The sequence below is a fragment of the Dromaius novaehollandiae genome, chromosome 4 (genome assembly GCF_036370855.1).
Source record: "Dromaius novaehollandiae isolate bDroNov1 chromosome 4, bDroNov1.hap1, whole genome shotgun sequence".
NCBI classification, from domain to species: Eukaryota; Metazoa; Chordata; class Aves; order Casuariiformes; family Dromaiidae; genus Dromaius; species Dromaius novaehollandiae.
Window position 1 is genome coordinate 72,435,132 of NC_088101.1, and position 21,444 is coordinate 72,456,575.

A 21,444-nucleotide genomic window follows, 5' to 3' on the forward strand; every position below is an offset into this window, starting at 1 on the left:
CAGCTTGCAAACACTCATATTAGAAGAGCAAGTGGGGATACAGCGAAATCTAAAGGAAACAAGCCCAAGTATCACCCAGTTTGCCTCACCAACCCCAGAGGCCACTCAGAGCCTAAGCAAATTAAAGATCTGGATAGGTGACAGGAGCCCTTGGTTACAGGGGACAAGGTAAGGGTAGGAGTGTCCTCTGGAGTAGGGCAAGGAGGGCCCAGAAAACAGTAAGAGCTCTTAGCAGAGAAGAGCAGCTTGTGCTTCTTTGAGGGAAAATCTCTGTCAGGGGGCTGTTTCCACGCAGCCCGTCAGTGCGACCAACCGCCGCGGACGCAGGCGGGGGCGGGACGCAGCAGCTGAGGAGCCGCGGCCTCAGGGCGCCGCCTGAAAGTAACCGACAAAATTAACGGCGCGCGCGGCGCAGTCCGAGCCCCGGCCGCATCCGGGCCGCGAACCAGCGCCCTCCCGGCCCTGCCCCGCCACGCCGCGCGCGCCCGCGGCGGCCGTTGGGCTCGGCGGGGGCGCGCCCTGGCGGCTGCGCCGCGCCCGCGCGCGGGAGCGGCGGGGGCGCAGCCCCGCCCCTCGCCCCGGGGAGGAAGCGCGCGGCGCCGGCCCCACCATCATGGCGGCCAGCGCAGGAAGGGGCGGGGCCCCGGCCCAGGGGCGGAGCCACGGGGGGCACCGCCGGGAAGCGCGCAGCGGCGCGGCGCCGGGCTGGGCTCCGCGGGCGGCTGGGCTCCGCGGGCGCCTCCGCGCTGCTCGCACCGCCCAGCGGCGGCCGGGCAGTGCGGGGAGCCGCGGGCGAGGCAGGCGGGGGCCGCGGGTCGCCCAGGCCGCCCCCCCCTGCGCCCCGCAGCCCGATCTGGGGCGCCGCCGGAGCGGGGCCAGAGCGGCTCCGCCCCTCCGTCCCCTTAAAGGGCCCGCACACCACTTCCCGCGGGCCGCCAGTGCTCGCCTCGCGCCGATGGCGCCGCTCTCGGCCGCGTCCCGGCTTCCCTTCGCGTTGTCTCTCGCTTCCTCCCTCCGTTCCCTTTCGCTTCCGGGGTCAGAGTTGCCGCGGCCGCTGCTCGGTAACCAGCCCCCGCCTGGGGCCCGGCCGGGAGAGCCGGCAGCCGCGCTCGCTGCGGGCCGCGCCGCGCCGCTCCCGCCATGGCCAGCAACTCCCAGCCGCAGCCCCCGCCGCCGCCGCCCCCGCCGCCGCCCCCGCAGCAGCAGCCGCCGCTGCCGGGGGCCGGGGCCGCCGGCGGGGGCGGCACGGCGGAGCCCGAGCTGGTCTCCATGATCGTCAACCACCTCAAGAGCCAGGGGCTCTTCGACCAGTTCCGCCGCGACTGCCTGGCCGACGTGGACACCAAGGTGGGGGCGGCCGGCGGGGCCTCGGCCCGGGCCGGCGGGGGCAGCCGCGCTGCCGGGCTCCGGCGCGCAGGGCGCCGGCTCGGCTCGGCCCGGCCTGGCCTGGGGGGGGCGGCGGAGGAAGGACAGGGGAGCAACACGGCCCCGCCGAGGGCCCCGGCTCCCCTTTGCCCCCCCCGGAGTTAAAGCCTCTTCTGGGCTTCCCCGGGAGCAGAGCCGGAGTCCGGGTCTTCAGAGGGGAGCGTGGGCAGGGCGGTGATACGAATGCCACTGTTCTTGTTGCGTGTTTTCAATAACATAGGCACGTTTGGCGTGCTTTATTCACCGAAGGAAGGAGCAGCTAGTGTGCTCAGGAGGCAGAGTTCGGAGAGGTTCTTAACTCTTCCAGCCACGTCTCTGGGAGGATAACTGTTTATCAAAGCTTGCGTCTAACTTCTCTATTTCTTCTAGCCTGCGTATCAGAATTTGAGGCAACGTGTTGACAACTTTGTTTCCAATCATTTGGCAACTCATACCTGGAGTCCTCATCTCAACAAGAACCAGCTGAGAAATAACATTAGGCAGCAGGTTCTCAAGTAAGTGAAGCATTTGGAGTTTCTCCGTTTGAACACACTCATGTACTGTGATAGATGACTGAGGCTCTAGGTCAGGTGTAAACCACTTGCTTTCTTTAAAAACACTTATAAAGAAGCACTTCTTTTTTAATGTTTAAAAGGTGTTATTATTTCAGGTAGCAACTTGTCACCAGCATTAGTCTGAGTTAGACTGCAAATAGTATTTTGTCTGATCCAAGTTGTTCCAGGGATGGAAAGCTTGTTTCTGATTTGGGATGCAACATCCTAGCTAGAAAATTTGACTTTACTTTTCTTTTTTTTTTTTTAAGTGAGAAATTAATACAATTCCTGTTATCATCAGATTTTGAGCCAAGTAAAGTTAATAGGGTTTGACAAGTTAAGGTTTGTAGAGTATGAACTTAAGTTAGCAGAACAAGAAACTGGACATAAGTCTGTCAAGCTAGAGAAGAGTCTTTGTGGAACTACTGTTTAGTTATGTCAAAATGACATCAAGCACTTATCTGACATTACATTATTTCATGAGTGTTCCTCTAGTTTTTGTTCTCAGTGTGTGGAGTCATAAGAAACATTAGGAACTTTCTTCAGAGTAGCAACTGTTTGGACGCTAAACTGCATCAAAAAAGGGATTTGAGAACTATTTTTTCACTGATAGTGAGTGATACCATTGATAATTGGTAAAGAGGATTTGGGGCTTTCTTTTAATAAGCAATGGGGACAAGAGATAATGTAATCTTTTCTGGAATGTACAGGGGGACTGGAAATAATAGCTTTCTATCTATAGTTTATGATTTATTTGATTTTATTGGAAGATGAGTTGTATAAAGCAGCAAAACTCTGAGCTGTCAGACAGTATTGGGAAAAAGTAACTTATGGTGGTGATGACTGGTCTACTATGCATCTGTCCCTTATGCTTCCTATAATTAATTTCCATGAAACAAAACAAATTTAATAAGATCATGTTTCTTCTTAAGTTCTTCCACAAACATCACTTTTACAATTAGTTAACTTTTGTAGTTATGCTATAGACATAGCTAGCTATGCCTACAACAACAGACTGTTCGTTGTTTTAATTCTGTGTGGTTGGATCACTTTGTTTCTTTACCGTAATTTTTTTTGAGGGGGGTTAGAAGGGGAGGAAATGTTTTTCTTTTACGTTCATAAGACATTGTGAGAGCTATTGAAATAGAGGTAGTTAGCTAAATACACACTTGAAGTGATACTCAGAAAACGTTAATGCTTCACTGGGAGTTTTTAAAAGTGTTTACTTCACACCTAAATGAGCATATTTCATTAAGATGCTCTTGAAAAGACATTTCCTTATTAAGTATTAATGTAACTTTGTTCCAGGTCTGGAATGTTGGAATCTGGAATTGACAGAATTATTTCTCAGGTTGTGGACCCAAAGATCAACCACACGTTCAGACCTCAGGTGGAAAAAGCTGTCCATGAATTTTTAGCCACATTGAATCACAAAGAGGAGGCAGGCCCTAGTACAGCTCCAAGTGAGGAGAAAGCAGATACTTCTGTTACAGTACAAGGTATTCTACCATTGCACTAAGCAGTCTATTACCAGAATTTTGTTTTACTCAGGACGGGAAGCATTGACTAGGTTTGCTGCTAGCACAAAATGGTTAGCATCAGTATTAACAAGCTGAGCTCCAGGCAGCATACCATAATATTTATCTCTTGCTGTATGTGTAAATGTAGAAGGCACAAGAGATGTCACCATGTACCAAACTCTCTCTTCTGCCTGAGGTTACAAGGAATCAGTTTACTGTAGAAAAGTTGATCTCAGGATTTGGCCCTGTAAGTATTATAGAGTCAGATAAGACATAGCTATAAGAAAAGAATGATTTCACTTTTTTATGGATTGTTAGATCAAAAGAGATTATCTACAAGACATTAACTGTCTTAATGTGGTTACCATGTGTGGTAAAATTTGAATGGCTAAGCTTCTCTCAAGAGCTTAAGTTCTACTCTAGATAAGCGAATTTAGAGAATCTAGCTTATTATAAAGCAAGTACTGAATTTATAAATTTTCATTTATGTTCCCTGGTATATGCTTCTAAACACTTCTGCAGGTAATTGTTCTTTCCTTCCTAAGAGGCTCCAGAGCAGTCTATCCAGCTGTAACCAGACCCTTTATTTAAATCCTAGCCCTTTTCCTGTGAGGCCCACTTCCTTTAAAGTAAGTGGGTTAACAAGCCAGCTGCAATTCTTAGTGCTTGTCCAGTTAACTCTTTCTCATCCACCTTCAAAATTCCTTCCAAGAGAATGGGAAAATGATACAGGATTTTTGATAGTTCCATTGTCTTCATGAAGTTTGAAAATATAATGTGCTGAGTCCACCTTCCAGATCATATATAAAGATATTGGAGCAATGAAATCTAGATTTTTTGGTTTTGGTTTTTTTTTTTTTTTACTGCAGTATTCTATTTCATGCTTTTCCAAAGTCATCCTCCCCTTTGGGAGCATGGTGAAGTTGAGCAAGGGTTTTGTGCAGAACATGCTTCATAGACAACCCCTGCTTTCTTTAGTGATCTCAGGAACAGTCATATGAAACAGAGCAAAATGAATCTCAGGTAACCAGAGCCAAATCACTTTAGAAGTCCAACTTCTTGTTTTTTCCTTATTTTTTTAATCCAAAATCTCTATATGGTTAGACTCAAAAGTGGTCAAACCTTTTGGTTAAATGTATTTATTTTAGATGGAGTAAGCAGTCTTTTTAATTTCACTGGATGCATATCCTCTCTGAAAGGCCACTTCCTTTCAAATGTAAGCTCTATAGAAATAAATATTTCCTTCCTGGAAAGTTACAGAAACTTAGATGAACTAAAACTCTTTTTTTCTTATTCTTCAAGGTGTCTCTACTGCTGCTCCTAGTGGCAATGTAGCTAGTGATGCAATGTCCATTTTGGAAACAATAACATCTCTTAACCAAGAAGCAAGTGCCGCCAGGGCTTCAACAGAGAACTCAAATTCCAAGAGCAATGACAAAGTTGCAAAAAGACTCTTGTCTCAGCAGAGTGTTGATGGTAGCACTGAGAGAGAGCGAAATGCAGAGGACTTGCCAGACAGAGAGAAAGCAATTTGTGATCTTTCTGGAGAAGGAGCCGAAACATTCGAAAAGTGTGAAGATTTAAATGAGCTTCCCTATCAAAGTGAAGAAGTAAAAAATGCAGCAAAGGATACTAATAGTTTAACTTCTACAAGTAAGGAAATTCAACAGGAAAGTGAAGATCAAAAGAGTAAATTGGTAGATAAATGTGACAAGAAACCAGACAGCAGTGAGAAAGGGGAAAGAAGAAAAGAAAAGAAAGAAAAACTTGAGAAGAAGTCTGACCATTCAAAGAAAAGTGACGATTCTATAAAGCCAAAAGAAGAAAAGCAAGTGAGAGAGTCAGAACCACCAAAACAGTTAGTTCCAGAAAAAAATAGCAATAAACATAAAACAACTGAAAGCACAAAAGAAGGTATGATGTGGGTGAATCTTTTCCTTAAAATATGTCTGGTTTTTCACAAGTGTATTCAGGAGTTGAATTGAAAGTATATTTGGAATAAGGTGCTGTGCTAATCCTGGCAAATTTCTTTGGCTGGCCACAGAACAGCTTGTAGTTTTTTGCGCTTAACTGAGGAACTCGCGTCAGGAATCTGATCATTCTTGATTCTTCAAGTGTGCGTTGATTGAGAGGGCTCACCAGAGTGAGGCAGATGACCACAGATCCTGGTTTGTGTATAAAGTTTCTAGTTTTCTTCTACCTCAGTGGGAATTTTTTTTTTTGAGTAAAAGGAGTCAGTCTAACAATATATCTTTTCAATGTTATAAATAGATTTTTCTCTGCTTCTTCTGTTTTGGTAAGAAAAGTTTCTCAAATACAGTGTACTGCATTACAACTTCTTTCTATTTTTTTTCCTTTGCAAGAACATACTTTGGTAGATTCAGATGTTGATGTACTCAGTGACATCACTGTCAGCTCTGTCCATACCAGTGACCTTTCTTCCTTTGAAGAGGAGAGTGAAGAGGAAGCTGTAATTTCTGACAGTACTGAAGAAGGGGAGATCACATCAGATGGTAAAATAACCAGATTGTTAAATCTGATGATAAAACCACAAGAATGAATGTTACATTTCTGCCATTTCAGTAAATCATGTTGTAAATTTGACATTTTGCAGTGTATTTTATTGTGCTTATTTATGCAAAATAACTTGAATGTGGAATTGATAGTGCTGGTGCAACTGGCAAAACTGAGTAACGGTACATATTTTGAATCTTTTTTTTTTTTTTTTTTTTTAATAGCATGATATATTCTAAAATTGTAAATCTTATTTATACTGCAGTATATCACAGGCAACAGGAACACTTCGTGATGTTGAGTTTTGGCTTTGTCTTGAGGTTTTTACCCTCATGTCCCCATGAATTTGGTCTAACATTGGACTGCTTTGTCCGTGGCCTTACGGTAGTGTGTTATTGCTGACTTTGTGGATCAGGCCACTATTAGAGCTTTTGGATTGCAGAGATTTCCAAATTCTGCCAGACCACGGTGGAAGGAACATGAATGGAAGCACCAAATCTGTTTGGCAGGCAGATTGCCTCCTTGTGTTCTCTTTGTCTGGAGCAGACTTCAAACTTTATAGCTTTTGGAAATATGTGGCTTTTGGAGTTAAGGCGACCTTTCACTTCATAAGATTTAGAGCTTGTATGAATTGTCTCTAGTATGCTGTGAGCTTAACTTTTCTGCTTTAAGAATATTATTTAGAAGCACTGAATTATTCGCATGTTGTCTGGCTTTGATGTTACCTGTAAACATAACAGTTTACATTCAGGTATGACTATTTGTGAAGTGAAAACAAGCCTTAAGTGTCTTTCAAGGATGCAAATTTATTGTACGGTATGGAGCACAAATATTTTTGCTCTGTTTAGAATAATCCTGGTAAAATTGAAATAGATTAATTTACTTGAATGGTACTCGTATGAATATGAAAAAATATTTTGTTTATATATTTCAGTAAACCTATTTAATTTTTAAGTTCTGATCTTTTGGTGTGTGAATGAAGCTTAATTTAATGCACAGCAGAAATTATATTCTGACTTCCTATACAGTATTAGCTTAATAAGTGGCTAAATACCTGTAAATCATGTTGCCTTTTTATACATATTATAAGAGAGTAAACACCTTTGTTTTACCCAAGTTTATTCTGCTTTTTGTAACTTGCAACATTTTGTCTGAATAATGTGCACAAATGGATGAATATCCCTTTTGGGTTTTCATAATCTAATGATATTTAAGTTTATGGTATTTGAATTTTTTATATTGTTTGTATTTTTAAAGGAAAGAGTTCTATTATTAAATTGTAGAACAGCTTACCTCATCATAAGTTAGCATATGGCTAAAATTGTATGTTGAAAATTCTGCTGTGATTTATCAACATATCTCTGCACTTCACTAACTTTTTTCAGATGAGGAGGAGAAAAACAGTCATAGTAAGACAAAGTCTCAGAGTAACGAGCTGAGTGATGGGAAAGCCAAGCCTGTTCGTCATGCTTATGTTCGCAAGCCTTTTTTGTACTCCAAGTACTTCAGTGATTCTGATGACGAACGAACCGTAGAGCAACGCCGTCAGTCCATTGTAAGTCTGGATATTGTTACTGTTCAAATTCTAACATCTTAAATTTTTCAGTACAGAAATTCCATTTCTTATTTGGTGGTGGTTTAAGTGGGATAATTTGCTGTTCCTTTGGGGTGTGGGGGTGTTGCTTTTATTTTCTGTCTTACAGCTGCCTCTTCTTCCAGCTTTGACCAGTATTGTATGAATTGAAGCACTGCACTCCAAAGAAGTGCTCTGCTGGGTGCAACTTAAAAGCATCTAGCTATGAAAACCATGAAGCACTCTCCCCCCTAACCCCCCAGTCTTTTTCCCTCGCTAAAATGAGCACTCTTCCGGTGTTCACAGAGGATTTACTAAGTATGTGAAGTGTCTTTGCAGAATCACAGCAGTAGATGAATTCTTTCTCAATTGAGTCACTTGGTGTGGAGATTGAGAATTACTGTGCATATGAAAAATCTGGTCTTCAGTAGACATATATATAGTGACAATTTGGGTGAAAAAGTAGCCCTTATCTATCCGTTACCTGGTTTTGGTGTGGTTCATGTAGAGCAGGCTTGAATTGACTGCAGGCTACTTCCATACACTGTCGCTTTACAAATGTAGTTCTTCCTGGCAGTGAGAATGGGTAGAGAGGTTTAAGCATGTTCACTGTGCTGCATGGAAGGACCAGCGGTTCTTTTGGATATCTTTCTCCTTTGGCTAAATACATGTTATCATAATAGCATAGTTTGCCCCATTTATTCTTCCCAATAACCGTGAGTGAGCAAATGAGACCCGTAAACTACTGTGCACTCTGATTGTGGGCACCATATCTTGGATATATACTTTGAGAAAGTCTCATAGCCTCCATCTCTCTGCAATGTCAAGCAGCAATGAAACTTTGTGGGGCTTCACATAATTTCACCTCACAGAAGTGTTAGAGAATTCAGTTAACTTTCATACAGCGCTTTCTAAAGGCTGTTTTTTCTTTCTTTTTGCCTCAAGGTAAAACATTCTGATTTCTGCAGGATTTAAAAGTGTATTTTTATAGTCAAAGAATACTCCTTGTTTGGCTTAACAGTAAAAATAAATTGTCTTTTCCTTGTTCAGGCTAAAGAAAAAGAAGAGAGACTTCTAAGAAGACAAATTAACAGGGAGAGGCTTGAAGAAAAACGTAAACAGAAAGCTGCAGAAAAGACAAAGTCGCTGAAAACTGGAAGTCAAAATGCTAAAGGTATAGGGTGTATAATGTTCAGCTTTATGGTTTTATGGGGTTTTGCTTTTTCTCTTTTTTAAGAGTGAAAAGTAACAGGTAAAATATTGGTAGCCCAAGGTTTTGCTAGGGATGTAACAGAAAAATGGATTAAGCAAATTGTTTATTTGTGAAAGTGTCTTCACTCTTTCGTATATCCCATGATTATATTGCTGAAATGCAACAACCATCCCTACAGGCTAGTACTCTGTGCTGCTTGCAATTCACATTTGGAACTAAAACAATAATATAAAGAGATGCTTCTATAGTTCACCATTTGTGTACTATATTATTTTAGGAAAAAGTGGCTTGAACTTGGAAGAACCTTCATCAAGAAGTCTTGAATCGAAAGCTACTGGTACCAGCATTAAGGATGTACTTAAAGAACAGAAATTTTTAGAAAAAAAAGTAGCCCTGAGCAGAAAAAGAAAAAGAGATTCAAGGTATTCATATGTTTGGTCATAAGGTGTAAAGTTTTTACGTATTCATTTTTTCAGTTTGAAAAGGTTCTGCTCAACTTTGTAAGTAGCCTTATCTGTTTAACAATTTCCTCTTGAAATATTTGAGCAATTTTGCTGCTAATAAGCATGAAATTGAGGCGTAAGTAGTGGCTGCTTAATGTACTGCAGCTCAGCCAGGCTGCAGTAGCAGCCTTTGTGTGGCTTTTCACACAGTGCAGTAATAAAGGCAGGAGAACAGGCAGCTGTTAGGTGTTTGTGCATCTAATATGAAAAACTAGTGTGATGTACTTCCATTAACTATTATTTTTCTGGTCTGGCTGGGTTTTTAGTAGATGTCTAGTAAGCTGTATCCTGAATCCTTTCAATCGTTCTTTTTTTTTTAAAAAAAAAAAAAAAAAAGTATTTGTATCTCCTTTTGTGAAGGCATGCTTTTTTGCAAGCTTTTGCCAAACTAATGCTAGATTTTCATTTTCCATCTTATTACACCTTTGTTGCTTGAGTTTATTAATGAGATAAACTAAAAAGACTTTTAGAGGTTGATACTATTCAAACTAATCCATTATTTTTTTTTTTTTTTTGAACCTTAATTCAGTCAGTCTTCAAGTTGGCTTGGTCTTTAAATTGATGTTTTACGTACATGTGTATGTGTCAGCACACGTGTACACACACACACACAGAGCTATAAAATGAGTCAAGTTTCTGAAAGATGAAAAGAGTATCTTTACCCTTCTTGTACAGAAGAGAACTACAGAGGGGAGAATGTATCTCCCTGTGGCAAGGAGGGCTCTTATCTTTTTTACAGTAACACTTGTAGTGTTTTCCAAGATAAAAGAAGCTTGGAAAAATTGAATAGTTTAAAGTTGTGTGATCATTCTTCTTCTGTATCTTAGAATGCACTTCTCTCTCTCTCTCTCTCTCTTTTTTTTTTTTTCCTTCAGTTTAAAAGCTGAAAGTTTACAAATTTTTTTTTTAATTGCTTGCCTTGACTGTCTGTTTCAGGCATGTTGAAGATAGTTGGAAAAAGAAATACGAGCCATCTGAAGATGACTCTAAAGAAATGCAAAAGACAAATGAGGTATGTATCTCTTAGGATGTTAGAATTCATTTCAAAAAACTCTTTAATGCAAATAAAGTTTATGCTGTATTTCTTCCTAACTGTAAAAATACTTGTTCATATGCACATGCCAGACTGCATGCTACTGCATTCATTTTTATGAATTAGTTTTTTTCTGCTAGTTTTTTCATTTGAGTTAGTGAATCTCTTCTGAATTCTTAGAAGTGCTAGTGTAGGTTTACATAACCAATTTATATTGTCTGCTTATTTGGTGCTGATATATACACAATACCTAGTTTAAGGTCCTGTTGGGTTGAAAAAAGAGCAAAGCATGTCTCATACCTGGAGATATGATGAGCTTGACCTATTTTGCTTCACAGAAAGAAGTTGAAAGTAAAAACTGAATGTAGCCTGAACAGTACAGGAAAGAGAATTTTTAGATTGAAACTTTTTACCAATAATGTTATCACCAAAAATGGTGATAGTTGGAAAATCAATTGGAAGTCAAGAATTATCTTTTGGAAGTCCTTTTTTTTTTAACCAGCTAGCATAATGACTCTTTGAAATAATTTGTTAAATATATGTGGTTGCAATGGTCCATTTAAAAATCCATTTAAATCACTTTTAAAAGAGTGAAAGTGATATTCTAATTCAGACTGCTTGAGGTTAATTTCTGTTTTTTCACAAATTTGTGGTTTTCCCACAATGGCAGATATTTGAAGTAAAAATCCCAGATTTCATTTTCTTGTTAGTCATATTATATGATTAGTTTTTATTAGAATAAGTGGATTCCCTGGTATACTGCACTGATGGAGAACAATTCTGTTCAGTTACAGAGTGAAGGAACTATGTAACATCTGTTTATGTGAACAATTTTCTTTTGTAGACTTGTGAAAAAAATTCTTTAAAAGAACTGAAGCATAATCATGGAAAAAGTGAAATATCTAAACCTCTTAGAAGACTTTCAGAATCAGTGCATTCAACTGAAGAAAACAAAAGTGATTCTAAAGTGGAGAAAGAACATAAAAGAAAAATGTCCACCACTCTTCAGGTTGAAGGAACCCAGCAGGACAGTGAAATAAGGGATTCAAAAAAACCAGATAGAGCAGATGTTAATGCTGAAGAACTACAGAAGCAGAAATCTATATTTAAAAATGAAAAACATCCCAAAAAAGATAGTGATACAGAAATTCAGCATGTCAGAAATGCTGCCAAAAAAGAAGCCAAATCTTACAGAGATAAAAATGAAAAGGAGAGAACTGCTTCGGAAGATAAACTTTCTTTAAAGCACAAATATAAAGGAGACAGTATTCATAAATCAAGCGAGGATGTTGAACTCCATCCTCTCGAGAGAGGCTTAAAAGGAGAGGATGGTGCTCAGAAGCATAATCAGCAAATGAAAGTTTCTTCAGATGACAAATCCGAAAGAAAAAATAAACACAGAAGTGAACGGAAAATATCGGTAACTGGAAAAGATGGAAAAAATATTTCTGAATATACTTTAAAAGCTGAAGAACTACTGCGTAAAGAAAATAAAAAAGACAGACATCTCTCAACAGAAAAATCAAGAGCAGAATACAAGTCCAAAAGGTCACTGAGTGATCCTAGGCCACAAAAGGATTCCGTAAGTGCCTCAAAGCAACCTGCTTCTGCATCACACAGAAGAAGTGAAAGTTACTCGGAAGATAAACATGAAGTAGAATCACCTAACTCTGATTGTAATTTGAAACAAGAAGATAATGTTCACAAAGATAGACGAAGATCTAAGAGTGTTGTAGAAGACAAGCTTTTGTTAAAGTCCAAGTCAAAGAGTCATAGTAAGCAATTCAAAGCAACTGAAACAGAATTACAGGAAAACTTAGCAAAACAAGAGACAGTTCAGAAACTGGACAAAGATAAGAGTATGGAAGAGAATGACTCAGAAAAGCAACACAAATCCAAAAATGAAGATAAAAATTTTGAGGAAAGTGGTGTTGTGTTTGAGTTTGAAAGTGGTGTGCAGTCAACTCAGGGATCACAAAAAGACTTTAGTCACAGAGTTAAGTTGCATTCAGGAGAAAGAGGATCTATAAAAGAGAAATACAGGAGCGATAAAGATTCAAGCAACTCCAAACTAGAAAGAAAGTTCTCTGAAAGTCACAAAAGCAGAAGCTTAAAGCATAGTAACAAGGAAATAAAGAAGAAGGAAGAGAATAGCAAATTGGAGGATAAAGACATTAAAGAAACAGATAGCAGTCATGAAAAAGTGTTCGGCATTGTAATGACAATGGATAAGAAATCAAGTAAGAAGATACTGTGTGAAAACAGAAAAGGCAGTATATCACACCAAGATATGCAAGCAGGAGAGGAAAAGCAGTCAGCTGGCACAACTATAACCAGCCATACTCCAGCCACTCAAAAGTCAAGTACAAACAGTGATGACTCGTATTCTGCCCATGAGGGAGAGCCGATGGAACTTGATGTGGAACAAGCAAAAATACAGGAAGCATCTAAAATCGAAGGAAAAAATGTTCAGAATTCCCTCCAAGCCACAGATGCTGAAAATGAGACAAAAGAAAAAATCTCTCTCTCTGTTTCAAATAAGGAATTAAAATGCAGCTTGGCAGATCTTGAAGCTTGTGAATCTCAGCTTCTGACTGCAATTGAAAAAACTGCTAAACAAGAAGACATCCCTAATAAAGACACTGGTGCCTTAGACGCTTTGTCCAAACAAACTTCCATGGATCAAGGATCCCATAAACAAGGGGCTTATCAAATGAGCATTGTGTACGAAACAAGTGGTAGAATCTTACTGAATGCTCCCAGTAAGGATCAAGCTTCAGATGACAGCAAAAAACCAAAGAATTTAAAAACTGTGCTAAATCCCAATGTAGATAATGATCCTTTAGCTATTAATTCTTCCAGACAAGGTGCTGCTGATGTGAAGTCCATGGATATGGATATCTCAGATTTTACAGATTCCTTGGGTAGTGTGTCTAAAGAAGAATGCCATAATTCAGATGGGACTTCTTTATTTAAAGATGCTTTCATTTTGAAGAATGATGCAGCACAGGCTGTGTACGTGGAACAAGACAGTGCTGCAATAAGTTCTTTTATGAAAGATGATGGCAACAATGCTGTTATGGACAGCATAGAAAAAGATAGTGAGGTGCCCCTACCTGATGAACAGGCAATGGAAGACAGAGCTGACTTATGTATTCAAGAAGATTATGACAAAGCAACTAAGTTAGAGACCCCTCAAAGAAGTGAGTTTAAAATAAAAGATGAAAGCTTGATGACTGACATAACTGAAGATTGTGGAGATGCAACAGCAAAAGAACTTGTCCTAACAAACCTAAAAAGAAAGGAAAGAGGATGCTTGAATATAGACCCTTCTACAAAGGGAGAAAGAAGCACGATGGTGGATATCATGAAAAACAATGATGTGCATGATGTTGGTGATATGATAGAATCTTCCTCTGTGTTAGTGCCCACAAGAGTTCCAGAAGAAGCAGTCAAACACTCCGTTATAGCTAGTAGAGAAGAAGGGAATGACATGACTGGCGTAGAAGATAAAATAGAAAGCAATGCAGTAGGTACCAGTGCAGGAAGTAATAAACTTAGCTTGCACAGCAGCCTTCGAACAACTGCAGCCACTGTGATAGGTACTAGCACAGAAACAATTGAGAGCACTGTAATAGCCACTAGTACAGGAGAAGGAAGAGCTGAGGGTGCATCACATTCTGAAAAGGAAAGTGATGCTACAACCACTTGCTCAGAAGAAGAAAGTGAAGTGACATTAATTTGCACAAGCATAGAAGCTGATGAAGGCTTCACAACAGGCATCTGGGTAAAAAGTAGTGAGGGAGGTGGTTTCATCACAGGAGCGGATGTTGGTGAGTGTACTGTTGCAGCAGCTGAGGAAGGCGGTAGTGGTGTTGTTACTGCAGGATTAGCAGAAAGTGAAAGTTTCCTAACTAGTACAAAAGGAGAAAATGATGAGTGCAGCATGGTTGATGCAGAAGAAAGTGGTAAGGATTCAGTCAATGCAAGTGGAGTAGAAATTGAAGACAATGTGAATAGTGCTGGAGTGGAAGAAAAAGATGATGCTGTAACTAGTGCAGGCTCTGAAGAAAAGCGAAAAACTTCAACCTGTGGAGATGCTGGCAAATTTGAAAGTTCTGTATCCTGTTTAGGTGAAGTGGAGAGCGATGGTGCCGTAACCAGCGCGGGGACAGAAACAGGTGAAGGAGCCACAAGTGGCGACAATTCAGGTGAATTTAGTAGCAGTGCAAGAAGAGCTGGCCAAGTGAAAGAACATGAAGGTACTGTGACTTGCACAGGTGCAGAAGAAAGAAATCATAACTTTATAATCTGCTCAGTGACTGGTACAGATACCCAAGGAGAAAGCACTGTAACGGGTGCATGTATTGAAATGGACATGAACAACAGTGCCACAAGTGGAACTAGTAGTGACAAATGTGAGGATACTATAAATGGTGAAAGTGCAGTGACCAGCACAGGCATAACTCCAGAAGATGATGCTGAAATTTCAGTAGTCTGCACAGGCCTAGAAGATAGCAATGAAGAGTTTGCAGTTTGTTTGGATGCTGAAAAATGTGAAAGTCTAATGGACAGTACAGGAGCAAAGGAAGAAGCCAGCATCACTATGATCAGTATAGGCCCTTGTGATGATGAGGGTTTTGTGACTAGTACAGGCTCAAAAGAGGAGGATGAAGAAGGAGAGGGTATTGTGACCAGTACTGGAAGAGGAAATGAAGAAATTGAGCATGCTTCTACTTGTACGGGAATGGAAAGTGAGAATGCTGTAATTTGTATAGGTGCAGAAGAAGGCGAAAGTTCCATTATCTGCATAGTTGCTGAACAAATGGAAGCTGAATCAGGAGTGGCTGGCACAAATACAAATAAGCTTACTGTTGACAGCATGACAGGTGCGGAGGAAGAAGGTAATGATGGCACAAACGGCAAAAATACTAAAGGGATTGTTGAAAGCAGTGTAACCAGTGCAAGTACTGCGGAGGATGGTGGCCTGACAGCACATATAGGAAAACATGAACATAGCCTGATTCCATTAGATGCTGAGGAATGTGAGGGTCCTATGACTAGTGCTATGACAATGCAAGATAAAAGTCAGTCCAGTGCTGTAGAAGAGCATGAGAATGCCATGATGTCCTTTCGCAGCAGAGAACTTGATGGCTCTATAAGTAGTGCAGTTCCAAAGGAAGATGAGAATTCTCTTATTCCTGCTGACAAGGAAGAAAAAATTAAAGGGGATGTTATCTCTACCAGTACAGTGGAAGAAAGTGATGCTCCCTTACATTCAGCCATGGATGCTGAGGAAGGTCCACTCGCTGTTGCAAGAGCAAATGAAAGTGGAGGAAGCTCTGTGGTCTTAATAGACACTGAAGACACAGAGGTGCCAATGCCCAGTACAGCTACAGAATTTAAAGAGAGTGTGCATGTTTTTAGCAGTAAGCAAGAAAAAGATGAGTGCACTATGATTTCCACAAGTATTGTGGAGGAATTTGAGACTCCTATGTCAAGCGCTGCTGTTGAATATGATGGCCAGCTCCCCTCTGTGAGAGCAGAAGAAATAAATGAGAATACTATGGTTTCTATAGATATGGAAATATATGAGGTTCCTATGCCCAGTGCATGCAGTGTGGGAGGAGATGATGATGAAAGTCACCCAACTGCTAGTGGTAAAGAAGAAAAAGATGAGTGTGCTATGATTTCCACAAGTGTTGTGGAAGAACAGGTAATCCTCATGTCTGGTGAAGTCGCAGAAGAGGCAGTTCAACATGTCTCAGATGCAGAGTCGAAAAATGAAACAGTAATGATCTCTACAAGTACAGCAGAATGTTTTGAAGCTCCAATGTCTAGCGTAGGTGTGCAAGATGAAAACAAACTCACTGCTTCAGAAACAGAAGGAAGGTATGAAGCTGCTATGATCACTACTAGTATGACGGAAGAATGTGAGATAGTCCTGATTAGTGCAGCACCACAAGCTGAAAGTGAGCTCATCGTAGCAGAAGGAGATGAAGATGCCATTATCTCTCCAAATGCATCAGAGGAATGTAAGATCGTGGAGACCAGTGCAACTGTAGATGAACAGTTTGAACTAGCGGCTTTTGATGCAGATGCAAAAAGCAAAGGTTCTGTGATTTTTGTGGGAGAATGTGGAGCTCCTGTGCTTAGGGTAGCCACCAACAGTGAAGATCAACACACTGCTTCAAGTGTTGGAGGTAAAGAGGAAGGGGCAGTGATCACGCTGAGCACGATGGAAGAATGTGATAGTCTCTTCACCTTTGCAGTCATAGAAGAAAGTCAGCTTGCTGCTGAGAGTACAGAAGTAAAAGGCAAAAGTGAGGAAACTTTTAATACTGCTAACCAGATTGAATGCATCCTGTCAACTACAGGCCCAGAAAAAAGTAGTAATTCTTTGCTTGTCATTGGTAGAGAAAATGAGACCTCTGAGAGTGTTGTGAGGGGAGAATCATTAGCATCTCAAACAACAGTAAACAGTGAAATCACAGAAACGGATGAAAATTCAGTGAACCTTCTGAGCGTAGATGAAGCCCTTTGTGTGGAGATTAGTACGGAGACTGCTGCGAGTGCAAGCCCTTCCACAGAGGAAAATGAAGATGATGAGGAAGCTGAAGCTGATGTTTCACATGAGGATGTTGTATCAGAACTCTCTTGTGTGATTTCAGAAGCAGCAATGGAGAATGAAACTCTGAGGAATATAAACTATAAATTCAATTCAAACTTGCTTTTAGAAAGTGACTTTTCTGAAATAAGGACTCCACTGCCTAGGGCACAGGCTCTTTCCTTAGTTTCTGCAAATGCAGTTACTGTAAATGCAAACAATGGTGAAGTGACTATAGAAGCAAAATTAGGGGAAAAAAGTGACTTCCCTGCATTGCATGTAGAAGAGCTGTATGAAAGTGATGACAAGATGAGCTTGGTTAAAATAGATGATACTGGAATTGAAGTTACTTTCCAAAAAAGTAATGCAACCTTTAAATCAGGTGAGGTTTTCTTTTTTTCTCTTCAGCTTATAAGCTGGTAGAAATAAACATATTTTACCATGAGTAAAGTTAGAAATAACTTAGACTGTTTTAATATATTTATTTATGTGTAGGTTGCCAAAAAAGTGTTAATAGTTTATTTAAGAATTGATGACAAATGCTTAATTAAGCATGTGCTTCTTTGAGTGTAGGCATGACAACAAAATTATGGGTGCATTTCACTTAGACATCTCTTCAGCATTTTAAAATGGTAACTTCTAAGTGGTTGTGAAAATTGAGTGGCCACCCTTAATCATAACTACAGATTTTCTCTGAGGAGTTATTTAATGGTCTTATTCGCTCTCTTAGACTGAATTTTATCTTGTGGATACACTTGAAATAGAGTCCTGCTTCATATTACCAGAAGAATCTGATAGTGATACTTAGTAAATGAATACTTAGAGAAAGCAATGATTTAGGTGTCTATTTTAAACCTAAAACTTAAGTTACAGTAGTATAGAACACTAACCACATTTTATTTCCATATCAGTTTTTCTAGATAATGTGAAATGAACTTCCGCATTGCTAGTCCCTAGAGTACTGTGTAATGAACATCCTACTACTTTCAGCCTTTCTCCTCTTTGATCCTCCAGAGTAATTAACGCACCAAGTTTATGAAATAAGTTCTGTAGATGCCATAATGAATTCGAAGTTATGACTTCATTATAGATTTTGGAGAAAATAAACTGTAAAAGAGGTAATAGAGAAATCCATTTATCTTCATTTAAACCAAAGGAATTTGAATTATGCTGGTCAAGTACTTCTCTTCTTTTAAAACTTTTCCTCCCTCTCATGTGTTTGTCATTGCCATCATTTCAAAAAATACACTAAAATACTGTAATGTGAATTTAGGTCCATATTTGCAATTGATACCTGTGATGAGAAAGCTCACTCTGCAGAATTTGGGATTTTAGGCATAGGTCAGGAAAAGATGCTGAACTACCAAACCTGAAGAATGTTATTCAGTATTTATACAACACAGGCAAACACGAGCCATGAAAATGTAAACTACCACACTTAGATCGTGTTGTCTTCTGATGCAGCTTCTGTAAATGCCAGTGGTAATAGTAGATTAGGTAATTTTAGATTAGGTAATTTTGTGGATTGTAACCATTTAATCATTTCAGTTTCTGAAATAGGTGCCTAAAAAGGCTGAGGAAGTTATTTGAGAATGCCATCTTCATGGCCTGTTTTTCAGACATTATAAGCATACTGCTGCTCCCTTATGAGATGAAATGGGTGGGGTTCAAGATTTTATAGAACAACTATCTTTGGCAGTAACAGGAGCTCCTGAGCTTTCAGTCTTTATGGAAATCAGGTAATTTGAGTGGTTATGTGTTTAGATACAGCTTTAGGTATAATTGTCGCTTAAAAATATTATTCCTTGTACCAACTCTTAACTATGCATTTATTAATGCAGATATAACTTACTGTTTGAAACCTGTTAGTGTTTTTAAAGAAAAACAAGGAAAAATACATTCCATTTGTTATAGTCAGAAGACATAAGCAAGCTGTGGTAAATTCTGATGGCCTTTATTTTCCAACACTTACATACTCAAGGAAAATATAGAATTACTTGTGTTTCTGCAGAAGTCGAGTTATTTTTTGAGCTAGTATACTGCAGAGAGGTATGCTGCTGTATCCATTGCCTACAGAAAAGGATTAAATTCACGTGTCATGTACATGAGATGCTACTAAGGAATAGCATCCTACTGTAGCATGAGATAAATATAATGTAACATAACAATTTTAACATTTTTATTTAATTAGGCAATAATGCAGCATTACCAAACTTGGCAGAAGAACTAGAATTTGAAACCAACTTGAGAACTGAAGAGGTATTTATGTTATTTTATAAGTTTTAATTATACTCTTTCTTGTATAACTATACATTTTTTAGGGTTTCTTACTGTACCTTTTGATTTGTGTGCAACAAGAACTGCATTTGAACTTAAACTTTTGGAGGATGATTTTTCAGAATATTTAGCTGTACTTTTTCCAAGCAGCTGGTGTTTAAATTGTATGGACTGTCCATGCTATTCAGTGGTAGAACCAATTACCTCTTTCAGCCACGTCCCTTCCATGACCATAATATCCAAATTTGCTTTTTTTGGAATTAGTCATACTGTGACTATGCTGCTTGTGACAGTCATGTGTGCTTAACACAGTTGATAGTCATCAGTTTGGTGTTTTGAAATAGTGAACATACACTGCTGTTCATTCTGTTGTATCACTTTTATGCTAGTCTTCAGATTTGACCGTTCTGTACGCATTTGAAGAAGGCTAACTGTAGTTTTGCACTCCGATAACTACAGTCCATTATCTGTAGTAACAGAAGACTAGGGCATCCTGGATGATACAGAGCACTGGAGGCCAATACCCAGCTGAAGTCGAGCCTGTCCATTTGTGCCCATGCTGTGATCCATAATGGCCAGGAGGTCCAGAAGGGTTAGTTCATTCAGATGCAGGAGGTGGTCCACGTATGCATATCCTGCCAAACCCACATAATGATCACTTTAAGGGGGAATATGATTCAGAGACTCCCAAATATCTTTGAAAGGGTCACCTTTGGATCTGGACAGGATTATTGGCCCCTGCTCCAGGGCAGACCAATTGAGTAATTCTGAACCATGGTTTTGGTGCTGGGGATTGCACTTCAGGGAAAACAAAGTCAGCTTCAGTTTGGTGGGATTTATCGACTTAAATTCAGTTCCTCATGCAGATGGCTGTGTTGTTCACCGGCCTAAATTGGTCCTGAAGTCAGTATAGCCATGTTCATGTGGTACTGTATCACAGTTTACAACACCCAGATCTGTTTTTTGTGCTGCATGAGGCTAAGTGTGTGTGTTATCCATGCATCCATAATACCTGCAGCCTAACCTGGATTAAAAAATGCAGGAGTCACTAAGCTGACTATACTTTGTTAAGCATTGCAGATGTATATTTTTCTGCATATGTGATCATTTCTAAAATAATTATCATAATTGGAACTTCTCTTGGAGTTGGAATAGCACCTTGTGTTCCTGAGATTCTCTTCAGATCTCCTTGTAAAACTTATCCATTGTTACTGGATCAGTTTTAACTCTAAGGTCAAGCTCATGGCAGTGCTTTATTTGGCAGTAACGTGACTAAGCTCTGCCAGAGTTCTTTATTAATATTTGTATTGCCATCTAATTAGAAAACTTTGAAGGCTTTTATTGTGTATTAAAAAACAACAACAACAACAACAACAACAACAACAAACCACCTTTACATGAGGAAGGCCAGTGAGACATGCTTCCATTTTGGATATCTGCAATATTTTTGTCTCCTTTCATTTTTTCTTTAGCCACAACAGCCTGAAAGTCCAAGAAGTGAAGAGGTATATGTGGAACTTCATACTGAAGAGTTTCAAAAAGGTAGATAGCAGTCTACATTTTCATACTGCTTTGACTATTACTCATGAGTTTCTTTGTAGATTTAATATGTACTATGTCTAGAGGGGTTGATGCAAAGCCAGCAAGAAACCTTCTTGAAAACTTTTTATTGGGCTCATGTGGGTTTGGTTGGGGGGGGGGGGGTGTCCTCCTTTGCTTTCAATATGATATATTGAAAGAAGGGTCAAAAGTGTTCAGTGCTTTAAAAAAAAACAGACTGCTAACATACTACCTAAAAATCAATAAGTAGAAAGAAGTATATTCTGTGTTCAGACAAGATACAGAAACTTCCCCAGAGAACGGCTTTCTTCTTTCTAAACTTAGAACATCCTTGTTTCTGGTGTTGTGACAGGCCCTTTGAGGATATGACAACAGTAAGTACTGTATGAATAAGTCACAGAGTCTTCAGACAGATTTATTTTTTTGGTCTTGCTCTTCAGAAGATGGAAGTGTTTCTGGCCAGTCACTGAGGTTTGAAGAGTACTTATAAGTAGGTAATCACCTAACTAGAAATCTCAATTAGTCAGATTGTCTCTGTGCTCAGTAATTCCTTTTAAAGGTACTAAATTAGTCTTAAATGGGAAAAAACAGTCTGTCTCCCCAAAAATACATTACTTTAAAATGTGTTGTGGTTGTTTGGCTTTCCTGTTAAAGCAGGAACAAACTCCTGCTTTATTCCCATCTTG

General features: G+C 40.0%; 1 protein-coding gene across 3 annotated transcripts in view; it reads left to right on the plus strand.

Moving 5' to 3' along the window:
• The first annotated feature begins 640 nt into the window (after positions 1-640).
• The window catches only part of BOD1L1 (biorientation of chromosomes in cell division 1 like 1), a 40,720-nt gene continuing 19,916 nt past the window's right edge, over positions 641-21,444 (plus strand). For all 3 annotated transcript variants that reach the window (XM_026121907.2, XM_026121908.2, XM_026121909.2), the window contains exons 1-12: positions 641-1,347; positions 1,795-1,919; positions 3,267-3,457; positions 4,781-5,392; positions 5,842-5,991; positions 7,378-7,547; positions 8,616-8,739; positions 9,056-9,200; positions 10,218-10,293; positions 11,159-17,303; positions 19,113-19,180; positions 20,671-20,740. In XM_026121907.2, coding sequence (XP_025977692.2) covers positions 1,141-1,347; positions 1,795-1,919; positions 3,267-3,457; positions 4,781-5,392; positions 5,842-5,991; positions 7,378-7,547; positions 8,616-8,739; positions 9,056-9,200; positions 10,218-10,293; positions 11,159-17,303; positions 19,113-19,180; positions 20,671-20,740 — 8,083 coding nt within the window. In that variant the 5' untranslated portion in view covers positions 641-1,140. The remainder of the gene's footprint in view (positions 1,348-1,794; positions 1,920-3,266; positions 3,458-4,780; positions 5,393-5,841; positions 5,992-7,377; positions 7,548-8,615; positions 8,740-9,055; positions 9,201-10,217; positions 10,294-11,158; positions 17,304-19,112; positions 19,181-20,670; positions 20,741-21,444) is intronic.